The 13,749-nt window shown below is 34.0% G+C and overlaps 1 protein-coding gene across 5 annotated transcripts in view; it reads right to left on the bottom strand.

The window, feature by feature from the left end:
- Nucleotides 1-13,749, bottom strand: part of Lrba (LPS responsive beige-like anchor protein) — a 648,575-nt gene that overhangs the window by 174,661 nt on the left and 460,165 nt on the right. For all 5 annotated transcript variants that reach the window (XM_040293201.2, XM_040293202.2, XM_040293204.2 and 2 more), the window contains exons 43-44: nt 6,255-6,370; nt 1,618-1,730 (exon numbers count right to left, since the gene is read on the bottom strand). In XM_040293201.2, the coding sequence (XP_040149135.2) occupies nt 1,618-1,730; nt 6,255-6,370 (229 nt within the window). The remainder of the gene's footprint in view (nt 1-1,617; nt 1,731-6,254; nt 6,371-13,749) is intronic.

The raw sequence follows: 13,749 nt of genomic DNA, 5'->3' as shown, positions 1-13,749 counted from the left end.
ATGGGAGTCCACATTTTTAAATAAAAGGAAGAGTAATAGCAAAAGTACAAGAGGTGAACATAAGGTATTATAGGAACAGGAGATCAGCAAAGATAGGGATAGACACGGAGATGTGGTTATACAATGGCAATAGCCAGATCCTAAATTTTATGTTTGTTGTGAGGAAAAAAAATGTTTTAAAAATATTTTTAGTTGTAGATGGATACTATACCTTTGTTTATTTAGTTGTTTTATGTAGTGCTGGGGATCGAACCCAGTGCTTCATGCATGCTGGACAAGTGCTCTATCACTGAGCCACAACCCAGGCCTTATGAGAAAAATTTTAATCTTTGTGTTGACATCGTGTGTACTATTGCGTTTGCACTGTGCAGAAGATCATATTCTCTGGATACATAGAAGTTACTCCAAACACTTCCAAAGTTAATCATGGCAAGGAAACAAAGGGTATACCCCAGGAATGGGAAAATAAGGAGCATTCTTCCTCTCAAAAATGCAAGTCCTAGGATTCTATGTAAAGGAAACTGGATAGGTGAGTGAGCTGGTACCAGTGATATTGGGACCTGCAGAAACTAAGCAACAATCTTCTGAGTGAATATCACTGAGAATCTTGCACTTCTGCTATGATTGGTACCAGTAGAACTTTATTTAAATACTGTACTGTGGCCAAAGATGGATCTAAAAAAGTTTTTAAAAAGGAAGATATATATGTTCTTGAAGGAAGCCAGTACTAAGAGCAATAAATCTGGCATTCTGAGAACTTTTAACACATCTATTGAGTAGCATGTTAGTCAGAGGGAGAAAGAGAATGATGAACAAGAATTCTGTCTTGGGCTGGAGTTGTGGCTCAGCAGTAGAGCGCTCGCCTAGCACACGTGAGGCACTGGGTTCAATTCTCAGCACCACATATAAATAAATGAATAAATAAAATAAAGGCATAAAAAAAGAATTGTCTTAAAGGAGCTTAGTGAGGGAGATATGAAGAACCAAAACATGTGGTAGAAGAATATGTAAAACCCAAGATATGGTAGGTAATATGAAAGAAACAGAGTCAAACCTGAGAAAAAAAAAAGGAGTCAGTAATGCTCTCCCTAAGGAGGTGACCTAGAGGATGAAGGTATGTTACTTGCAAAGTCGAGATGAAGCATTAAGGCAGAGAAGAAAAGGTCTGAACTGGGAAAGATTTATTCTGCATTCAATATTAAGTCAAGGAAGTTAAGTTCAGGCATGGGAATTACAGGATTCAAAATCAGACTTAAAGAAGATCCATATTGTTGCAGTGAGGAATGTATCACAGAAGGACAAGTGGTAATAGAGAAAAGTTAGTGACTTGGAGTAGCACAGAGTCACTTACAGTAGTACCGCCCATGATTTATTCCTCTGCTTTACCAAATGCTAATACTCTTGAATATACATGGGAAAATAAATATTTTAATTATCAATTTTATTATATATATTCAATATTCTACTTTTAAGCTTGAAAATTCAATTAAGACAAATGTATCAAAGGCATAAATACATTTAAAAGATTTTTAAAAGTCATGTGAAAATAATTAAAGAAAATCAAATTTATTGTTATACGGAAGACAATTATATTCCAGATGATTACTGAGAAATTACCTTGGACAAATCTCTGAAGTTGCTTGGCAAGGTAAGATCTAGTTCTTCTGATTCATAATTAGTGATGACCCAGGGAAATACAGGATACTGATTTAAGTCATTATAACCTCGTCCTAGTAGGGGAAAAGAAAGCCAATTTTAGTTGAAAATAAAAAATGAAATGATAAATATATATATGATAAACAAACTATAAATATATGTGTATATATATATATATATATATATGATAAAAAATATTGATTGACTATTTGGTGGAGCTGGGGATAAAATCCAGTATCTTGTGCCTACATGGCAAAGATTACCACTGAACTACAATCTCAAATCTTAACTAACAATTTTTGAGAGGCAGCCACTATTTAAGTACTAGTTATACATTATCTCATTTAAACTTCATATTTACCCTATGAAATGAGCACCATCTCCGTTTTATTGATGAAAAATTTGAGGCACAAAAGGTTAGGTAACTTGATCTTAGTCACATGACTAGTAATGAGTAAATCATATCCAAATCCAGTTATTCTGGTCTTAAAGTTTATGTTCTTTTAAATTACATTTGACTGATTTTTATTACTTGAAATAAAGTAATACCACAAATAAAATTCCCTTCTTGGGGGACCAGGGAGGTGCTAGGGATTGAAGCCAGGGCCTTATGCATGCCAAGTATGTACTCTACCACTTAGCTGTAAGTCCCAACCCCAACACCTTCTTTATTGACATTTTTTTTTTTAAAAATTACAGTTTTTATAGAGGTTTTTAAAAACCAGAATTCTTGATCTCACACTAATTAACCAACTAACCAACCGAGTTTAACTGAGTTAAACTCGGTTGGTTAGTTTATCCCTGTAGATAATTTGCCAGTCATATGTGGAATAAGATAGTTGTACTAAATAACTGAAACTTACCTGGCAGTTTTGAATTGTATGGTTCTTTAAAAACAATGCACAGCATTATTAATGTTGCTCCTACTTAACCTGCCACATGTTCCCCTATATTTTCTTTTAACACTAATGACATGCAGTGACACACTGAGTTACTAAAAGTGCAAAGTCAAAGGATAAGGCAGCCCATCTACACATGCACAGTCATTCCCTGGGTACCACCACTCCAGGGAGACTGCACAGTGAATAAACTCATTCCTTCTGCATCCAATATGCACGCACCTGAATCCTAACTCAACTGTTTACCAACCTATAACCCCAGTTACATAAAAGTCAGTGTGAAAGAAGTTTAATGGCTAAAGTAGAAGGGAGAAAAAATATTAATATTGTTTGAATTCCATTTTCACTATACATTCTATAATAGTCATTCCTTTTTCTTTCTCAAACACAAATGACATATCAATACACAGATGACTATTAAAGTAGTTCTTGATATAGACTCTTGGTATTTAAAGCCTTTTTATGATCTGATAACTTCATTTTACTCTATTCATCTTGGGCTGGAGGATAATTAGAGTGATAGAGGTCTTCTTTGACCTGGAAACAGTTTTTAAAAACATGAAAACAAGGGCAATTTGTCACTACAAGTTAATCATATCACCACATGTTTCTGTCAATATGTTTAATTTATCCCCGAAAAAAAATCATTAAGCTTAGTAGCAAAAAGAAGTCTTTGTGATCCCTCTTTTTTCCCCCTTTCTTCTCCATCTGATTTAGAGATTATTAAACACCAAAATCCTCATCTTGTCCATGCTGCTTAAATAATTTAAAATAATCCAAACCTTACTGTATCCTCAAAAAAGCATGCACCAACTTAGTGTTCAGACTTTTTTTTTTTTTTTTTTTTTTTTTTAGAGAATTTTTTTTTTTAACATTTATTTAGTTTTTCTTAGTGAACACAACATCTTTGTTGGTATGTGGTGCTGCTGAGGATCGAACCCGGGGCAGCACGCATGCTAGGCGAGCGCGCTACCGCTTGAGCCACATCCCCAGCCCCCAGACTTTTAATTAAGTTAAATTTAGTGTATAGCTACAGAATGATTATTGTATCATAATATAAAAACTTGAATGCGGTATAGATTAATACTGTAAAAGAAGTAAAAAAACACAAGTCACTTAACTCTATACTTTAGTGTATATAAAAACATTCAAACAATTTATTGATTCTACTTTTTAAAAAGAATATACAGAGAATATATTTTAAAGACACAGTAAATGAAAGTTATTTGAGAAAAGGGAATATTTCATGAAATAAATGCTTTACAATCATTACAATGCATTCAATTAAGTTGGTTTAAGTGATTTACTTCATGCAAATATGCACATTAAACTTGTTATGTTTCTAGTCTCATTTTACTACTTAAAATCCCTTTAGGGCTAAATGTGAAAAACCCAAAGCCAAGCTCATAGTCAATGGGGAAAAACTGAAAGATTTTCTTTAAAATCCGGAACAAAGTAAGAATATCCACTTTCACTATTCCTATTTAATATAGTGCTAGAAATTCTAGCCAGAGCAATTAAGCAAGAGAAGGAAATAAAATGGGGAAAACAGGAGTGGAAGAAGTCAAATTGTGATTGTATGCAGATGACATGGTCGTATAGTTAGAAGATCCAAAAACGCCACCAAAAGACTGCTAGAGCTAATAAACAAATTTAGTAAAGTTACAGGTTATGAAATAGATATAAAAAATATATAGTTTTCCTATACATTCAGTCAGCTGCATATTGAATGCTTGGTGCCTTGCAAACTCTTATGATATTGATCTTTCCTTTCAATGTCCACTGATACCTGTCTAACACCAGCTCTTATACCTTTATATGTAATTGCTCTCCAACTTGAATGTCTGCCTAGTCCCTTTTAACTCCAATTTATCTTACATACACCTTCCAAGTAATTTTTTTGTACAGTTATAATATTGCTTATGTACTTTAAAACTTTCAAAAGTTTCCCAATGAACTGACTACTATTTCCTCAAGCTGCTAACATTCTTTCTTCTCGACGTTATAGGAATATACAGATTGTACACACATCAGCAGATAAACAAACTATGCTATTGTTCTCCAGATATACTTGATATTTTCCCATCATCCTATTCTATTTTATGCTTTCAGACTTCCAAGAAATTACTTATAACTTGCAATTCCCTCCTCTGCTAACACAAATAATATCCATTCTTGCACAACCACTGAAAGTTTTCCTTATTTCTTCCTTTTTTTTTGAAAATGTAGATTATTGATAAGTATTTTTTTTGAGGAGAGAGAGAGAGAGAGAGAGAGAGAGAGAGAGAGAGAGAGAGAATTTTTAATATTTATTTTTTAGCTTTTGGCGGACACAACATCTTTGTTGGTATGTGATGCTGAGGATCGAACCCGGGCCGCACGCATGCCAGGTGAGCACGCTACCGCTTGAGCCACATCCCCAGCCCCTTATTTCTTCCTTATTCCCCAAACTGAGTGAATATAATTTCCGTCTCTCTGCGATATTTTAAGCCCTATAGCCTTTTTGTTTATTTTGTTAAATCTATACCCCCTTTATCTAGATTCAAGTAATAAAGGTTGAGCATTCCTAATCTGAAAATCCAAATTCTGAAACTTTTTGAGGACACAGTTTCAGATTACAGAACATTTTGGATTTTGCATTTTTGGAATTAGGGATGCTTAACTAGTAAAGTCTATGCAAACATTCCCAAATTCAAACCAACATCCAAATCTGAAATACTTCTGGTCCTAAGCATTTTGGATAAGGGACACTCACTCTATACTCACATTTGTGCCTCAAATCATTTCTCTGAGACTAAATGACATGACATGTTCTCCCTGTATGTCCTTTGGGCCTCAAATACAAACCAAGTCAGTCTGCTGAAATGAATCTTGAATGTCTCACAAATACATTCCATTTTCTTTATTCTAGTTGTCACAAATGAAAATTAATGACACATTTCTATGCCTTATCAATTTCAAGGAAATAGTGTTGGTGGGTAATTTTCTATGGTATTTTATGATTAGATAGGGTCATTTGGTCTTCAGATTTTCATATGTGGGTCACAATATGAATATTCCTTTGGTTAATATTTTACTCAGTTTTATTTTTTCTATACTGCAATTCATTGTTTCATCATATAACACATTTCTACCTAAGTTATTAACCCATTTTATCCCATTGTTTCAGATATAGGATACCTACAAATACTTAAATATAGAACATAATATAAAATATAATTATATAGCAGATGATTATAGAATAACATTTTAATATAATTATATTAGTTAATATTAATTAATAAAATAAAAAATATAATGCAAACTCTGTATTAGAATTTCTAATCTATTTTAATATGTCTATGTCAATTTTGTTGAAATATTTTCAGAACTGACAACTTGGAACTTAATGGGTTAACAGGTTCTTAAAATTTTTATATTGTTCTTCAATTCTACCATTGCACAATGAGCCCATTCTTTCTATATTAAAGAGTTATAAATTCTTCTTTTCTCCTTTTTGGCAAAAACCTTTTATATTCACTTTTAATTTCTCCCAAGTAGCCAACTGTTCATATACAAAACTGGAAACTGTTAGCAACATATTTACAAGGTGTTCTAACAGTAATAATAGTAGCAAAAATAAACTACCCAAAATAATCTAACCACTTCATAATAAATAACTCATTATTTGAAGTCACTCAGTGTGTGGACTTAGATTACCTGCTATTGTGTTGAGAAACATCAAGTACTCAAAATTTGAAATCTCTCGGTGTTGCCATCGCTGGGTCATATTAGAAGCTTTAAAAAGCTGACGTGGACTTGCTAATGAAATACGCCTGCAAAAAAAAGAATTCAGTGTAAGAACCTAAACTTAAGATTAATTATATTACAATACTAAATCATGAATTATCTGTGCTTATTCATACCCAATGAAATATATAATACTAAAAAGTTCCAATAATGTTAAACTAATAAATAGTAGAGATATTTCTGTCTACTATTAATGGTTAATAGTGATATGGAGTAGGCACAGGTCTATTATACATGTTCTAGTCATTCAGGTAAGCTGTCACTGCAATGCCATTATAATATCCAGGTTCCATGAAGGTTGATTTATTTAATAAGAGAACGGCTAATAATTAACTAGTTAACTCATATAAAGAGAAGGAATCATAGTAACTACAAAATGCATATAAAATTATATTCACAAGTCCATCAATTTTAATAGTCACTTCTTAAAGATAACACATTTGTATATTACAAATTTCAATATTATACTTGCATAACATTTGTATCAAGAAGAAATAGAGTATTCTAACTATTCATTCTTCTATTTATACAAAGGAACAGAGGCAGGAGAAACTACTGAGATTTTCTTATATAGCTTATTAGAAAGCCAAGTTAATAAAAAGTAAATCCTAATGGATATAACTGATCAATACTGAGAATAATGGAAAATAGGTAGCAGGATTTTTATAACATCCAGAGTTTCAGACCTATTTATATTGTCATTAGTCTTCCTTCACAAAGGACAAACAACTATTTCCTTAAAAGATTTATTGAGATTAATTTACATACCTTACAAGTCAATATTTTAAAAAAAAATTTCTGGAGTTTTACAGTTATTACAACAATATACTTTATTTTTATGTGGTGCTGAGAATCAAACTCAGTGCCTCACGCATGCTAGGCAAGTGCTCTACCACTGAACCACAACCCTGGCCCTGTAAATGATGTTACTATGAAGATATGAATATATGTTTTCATTTCTTTGGGGTAGATTCTTAGGAGTGGAACTTTTTATATCCCAAGTTTATCTTCAACTTCGTTTTTGTAACTGCCAAATTGTTTTCCAAAGTGGTTGGACATTCCAGTGTATGAACCAATTTCCACATCCTTGGAATGCTTGTTTTGTATTGTGTTTTTACTATTGCACTGAAGTGAGTATGAAATGGCATCTTGTTGTAGTTTATTTTTATTATTATTTACAATTTTTGCAGAATGTAAAAGTTATACATAATAGGGTTCATTATCTTATGGTAGTTTAAATGTCCATCATTGTGTATCTTCTCATGTGGTTTCAGTAAGTTCTACAATCTTCAATGAAACGACTTTTCAAATATTTTCCTCCATTAATTGGGTTGCCTGTGTTTTATTATTAAGATGTAAGAGTTCTTTATACATTCTGGATATAAAACGGTGATGGTTAATTTTATGCGTCAACCTGACCAGGTTAAGGTATATCAAAGAGAGCTGGGGAAAAATAATTTCTAAATATGTCTATGAGAACACTGCCAGAGAGATTAGCATTTGAATGGACAGGCAGAGTAAAGCAGATAGTCCCCAAAGTAAGTAGACATCAGATAATCTAGGACTGAACAACAAAAAAAGGAGGAAGGGTAAATTCTCTTCTGTTCTTGACCTGGAACACAGGTTCTTTTTCTCCAGCCTTTGGACAGAGGAGCTCCTGGTTCTCTGTCCTCAATCCTGCACCAGCCCAATTCCTGGGCTTTCTGGCCTGTGAATTGACCATCAGCTGCCCTGATTTTCCAAGTACCTGAATTATACCAGGGGCTTTCCTGAGTCTCCAGCTTGAAGATGGCGTATCACAGGACTCGTTGATCTCCATAATAACATAAGCTAATTCCCATAAGTCTACTTTTACATATCTATCTATATATACCATATTGGCAATATATGTACAGACATAAGACAAAGTGGTTTGTCAGATATATGACATAAAAATATTTTCATTTACTTTGTGATATATTTTAGATTTTGATTAAGTTCATCTCTTCATCTATTTTTTTTTATGGATCATGCTATTGGTGTGGCATCCAAGGATGGTTTGCCTGTTTCAACATCAAAAATTTTGCTCCCATGTTTTCTTGCACACATTTTACAGTTTCAGCTCTTACGTATATAGCCTATAACATAGTTTGAGTTAACATTTATGAGTAGAATGTGGTAAGCATCCAAGTTATTTTTGTTTTGTTTTGCAATTCTAGAAATTAAACCCAGGGCCACACACAAGAATTCCACCACTGAGCTAAACCCCCAGTCTACTGCATTTTTTATTCTGAGACAGGATCTTACTAAGGTACGCAGGCTGGCCAGGTCCCTGCACTTCTCCTGCTTCAGCCTCCCATATAGTTGGAATGAAAGGCATGCACCATTTGCCCAGCAACACCTAAGTTGTTTGTGTGTTGAACGTCTTGTTGCCTCAGCATTACTTTTTGAAAGACTATCTGTTCTTCACTGTATTGACACATTTGCTGAAAAACAACTGACCATATATGTAAAGTTTGATTTCTTAATTTTCAACTCATTCTATTGATTTATATTTCCATCCTTGTAAAAACACCATGTCCTAACTTCTGTGGCTTTAACTACATTTATCAAAATGTATGTATCAAAATACTGTCATGCACATCTAAAAAGAATTAAACAATGTCTTGAAATTAGGTAGTGTCCTCTAAACTTTCTTCTTCTTTATAAAAATTATTTTTGGCTATTCAGGACACATTGAATTTCAGCTTCTCAATTTCAATAAAATAGGGAGAATATGAGTATGTATGCTATGAAGCTTTTTGGTAGATGATTTTATCAATTTTGGGGAATTTCCTTCTATTTTCTATTGAGTTAAAAGTTTTAATCATGGATGTTTGTTAGATTTTGTCAAGTGCTGTTTCTTTCGTCTGTTGAGATGACCATGTGATTTCTGTCCTTTATTCTATTAAGTTGGTGCACAACATGTATTGATTCTCAAATTTAAACCAATGTGTCTTCCAATAATAAAATCCAAATGGTCTTTTTATACTACTCTTTATATGTTGCTGAATTTGGTTAGTTAAATTTTGTAAAGGATGTTTGTATCTATATTAGTGAGCAATATTGTATTATAGTTTTCTCCTGTTTTCTTGCTCTGCCTTTAGTATTGTTATTAGAGTGACACTGCCTTACAGAATGAGTTAGGAGGCATGTTCTCCTGTAGCTTACTGAGTATATGAAGGATTATGAAGGTTTGTAAAGGATCTACTTTAAAAATATGATAGTAAAGTTATTTGGGCTTAGGCTTTTCTTTATCAAAATTTTTTTAGTTGTAGATGGATACAATATCTTTGTTTTATTTATTTATTTATTTATGTGGTGCCGAGGACCAAACCTAGTGCCTCACGCAAGTGCTCAACCACTGAGCTAAAACCCCAGCCCCTTTATGGGAAGATTTTTAAAGGCTTACCTATTCAGATTTCAATTTCTTCCTGAGTCAGTTTGGTCATTCTATTTTCTAGGTATATGCCCATATATTCCAGGTTGTCTAATTTAATGGCATGAAGTTATTCAGGGTGTTCCTTCCTAACCCTTCTAAATTCTATATCATCAGTAGTAATGTGTAAATTAACCTTTACATTTATGATCAGTTGTTTTTTATTTCTGGTTTTGGTAATTTATGTCCCTTCTCTTTATGTTTCCATGGTTGCCTAAAGTCTGTCAATTTACCAATGTTTTTCAAGAATCAGCCTTCTTTACTGTTTTTACTTGTTTCACTGATTTCTGCTATGATCTTTTCTTTCTTGCTGTGTATTGAGCTTGCTTCTATTTTCTAAAGATCAAAGCTTAGGAGGCTACTGATGTGAGGCATTTCTGTTTCTCAGGTAGAGATATTTAAAGCTACAATTGTCCAAAATACTACTTCAAGGGGTAGCTAGGCACAGGACTGCCCAAAGCATGCAGTACTGCATGGCAGAGTCGTGGCTGCAGTTGTGGGGCAAAAGAATAAGCCTCAGATCTAGGTGCTCTCTTGATTCTGGGATGTATGGAGAGAGAAAGTGGCTCAGACCCTGGAAAGATAAATCAAAGAAGATAAAAGCCTTCCCACCACTCTGGCCGTGCAGCCTCATATGCCTTCCTCTCCTGTACTTCTCTAAGCTTCTGGCTGTAAGAGAATATGATCTCCTGGTAGCTGGTACAGCCCCTTACAAACATGTATTAAACTTCTTGGTTATTGCTCCTACATGGAAAGGGGAGGTGGAGCCTGAATTCAAGTGATAGAATTGAGCAAAAAAAAGATGACCACGAAGTAGGGAAACTAAAATGATGCTGTGAGTGGAGACAGAGCTGACTCAATGCATTTGTTGTTATGGCTTAAAACTAGTACTGCACATGCACATACTGCAAGTGGTCGTGAAGTGTCAGAATCCTCCAGAAGAGCCAAAGGTAGGTAGAAAAGTCACAGTAGGACTAATTCTTTGCCATTAGTGTCAGAGGTGGGTAAGGATTTAGCACATTGTCTCTACTGTCACATGTCCTATTGGTCCACAAGTCAGAAGCTTTGTCTTCATGTCCCTGACTGCAGGGGTTATCACACCTAAACAAGAGGGGGCAGTTTATAAATTCCAACAAAATACAGGGACCTGCTTGCCAAGGACACTTTGTTGATACTGTGGGCCAAATTCACAACATACAACCATCTGGCAGTCAAAACCTGCTGCTGCTAAATGCAAGGAACAGTTTTCCATCTGTGTCTTTTCTCATCAGACCTTTTCATTTTTAAATACTATCTATCATCCTTAGCATCACATTGTCCAGATCTCCTATGTGTTGAGCCATCTTATTCTTATTTGTTTGTTTTGAAGACGGAGGAAGGGAGATGTTCTATTTCCTTTATTTGATCTTTGCAAAGGACCATCTTCTCTCAGTGGCTTTATGTCAAGTTTTGAAACCAATGCAGAATTTCCTTAAGCTGCACCTCTAGTTACTCTTGCCATCCTACAATCTCTCCCCAGATGAACTCATTCCTCTTATGGCTTTAAATTTCATCATATATGGTACTGTGTTCCAATAAATATACCTTTCTTGTGAGCTCCAGATATACTTTCTTATATCTTACACAATATTTCAAACTGGACATCTTTCCTGGGTCTCAGTTTTAAAACATCTAAAACTAAACCCAATTTTTGCCTATTTACATCCTCCCCACCAACCTTGATATAAGGACAAAAAGGTATATACACAAACACTGCTTCTCCAGTGTTCCTAGTCTCAGTAAGTGCCACTAAGAAGCTCAAGTTGAGACTTGAGTAGATATATTGAACATCTCCCTCTCTTAATCACTCTTAAATCTATCTCCAAATCCCATAAATTGAATGCCCTAAATTACTAAATTCCACTGATACTTGCTTTCTAACATTTCTTAGAACACTGGAAGCTCTCTTTGTTCAGGGCCTTTGCACATACACCATACACTTTCAAAGGTTAGCTGGTTCTGTTTCTTCAAATCAAAATGTAAAAGTCACATAAGAAGACATTCTTGACCACCCATACAAGGCAACCCATCTCCAGTCCCCAAATCACGACTACAATGCCTTGATCATAAACTTCTTATCACTTGTCCCAACTATTTATTTTTGCCATGTTGAGGATTGAACAGAGTCTTGCACTTGCTAGGTAAGCACTCTACAACTGAATTGTACTCTAGCCCTGAAATTCTTCATTAAATTATAAAATTATCTAATTAAAATCATTACCAGCATTATAAAACAACAATTGCTTATAACACAGGAGGTCACTTTGTTTACATAAAAGTTGTGACCTGATGTAGTTTTGACATACATCCACAAGAGCTGGAGCATAACTCCCCTCTCCTAGATCCTGGCATGTATTTACTGACTCATCTGTGATGAATGCAATGTGGCATAATGATGGAGTGCTACTACCAATGGCAAGGCACAAAAAGACACTGGGGCTTCTTCCTCAATGTCTCCTGATCCACTTACTCTGTAGGAAGCCAGCTCTCCTGTCATGCAAATAGATACTCAGGAAGAAGATGGAGAGAAGGACTTGGTGAGGAACTGAAGTCTAACTGCTAAGGAACATGGGAGTGATTCATCTTGGAAAGTTTTTTAGCCCCAAACTTATCACAGTTTCTACTAACATCCTGACTGCTGTTTATGTGTACTACTTTAACTTCATTTATAATAAAACATTGCTTTAGATTCTGAAATAAACAGTAATAAAAAGCTTGAATCAATATAAAATTAGGCATCTAAAAGTAAACTGTAAGTTTCCACTGCTAATATATTTAAATCAATAGAAAGAAATCCCAGTGTCCACTCTTCCCAGTCCTTAAATTAGTTAACTAAATTGTATTGATGGTGAATCAATACCTACTACAAAAGGAAATAATTAGTGAAGGTGCTATTTAAAGATAGCTAATTGATCAACACACAATGAAGAGATATACACTCCCATACTCTCTCCATATAACATAAGAAATGCTTTGGTTAACATTTCTCTCAGATGCTTAGTAGTTTACTTGGAACAATACCAATATTAATTAATAAATCCATATGCACATACAAAATAAATATTTGAATTCTGATTTATTAATGGTTAGAGATAGAAGCTTTAATATACATAGTCCTTAAAATATAGATTTGATATTTATATCGACAAAGAAAAATTATATTAATGATATAATAAAGCAAAAATCTAATCATTTTTATCAAAAAGGTAGGAAATTTTTTAAAAATTATTTATTTACTCTAATTTATTATACATGACAGCAGAAAGCATTTCAATTCATAGTGCACATATAGAGTACAATATTTCATGTCTCTGATTGTACACAAAGTAGAGTCACACCACTCATGTCTTCATATTTGTACTTAGGGTAATGATGTTCATCTCATTCCACCATCTTTCCTACCCCCATGCCTCCTCCCTTCCCCTTCCTCCCCTTTGCCCCATCTAAAGTTCCTCCATTCCTCCCATTCTGCTCCCCATCTCCATTATGGATCAGCATCCACATATCAGAGAAAACATTCAGCCTTTGTTTTTTGGGGATTGGCTAACTTCACTTAGCATAATATTGTCCAACTCTATCCAATTACCTGCAAATGCCATGATTTTATTCTCTTTTAATGCTCAGTAATATTAAAAAGGTAGGAAATTTTAATCTGAGTAGTCAAACATACTAACAGTTCATATTAAAATGAGTATAGAACAACCACTTTATAATTTAGATATTTTAAACGTTTAGAGATCTTAATTATTCCATGATCTTGACTGTGATACAATTTAATAGAGTAACATTTACATTTACCAAACTTGGTGTAAAATTGGAATTTGATCATGTTTTTTTTAATTTTTCTTTTTGGGTACTGGGAATGATTAAACCCAGAAGCACTTAACCACTGAGCCACATTCCCAGACC

The sequence above is a fragment of the Ictidomys tridecemlineatus genome, chromosome 9 (assembly GCF_052094955.1).
Source record: "Ictidomys tridecemlineatus isolate mIctTri1 chromosome 9, mIctTri1.hap1, whole genome shotgun sequence".
Lineage (NCBI taxonomy): Eukaryota > Metazoa > Chordata > Mammalia > Rodentia > Sciuridae > Ictidomys > Ictidomys tridecemlineatus.
This window is presented reverse-complemented; position numbering and strand designations above follow the sequence as displayed.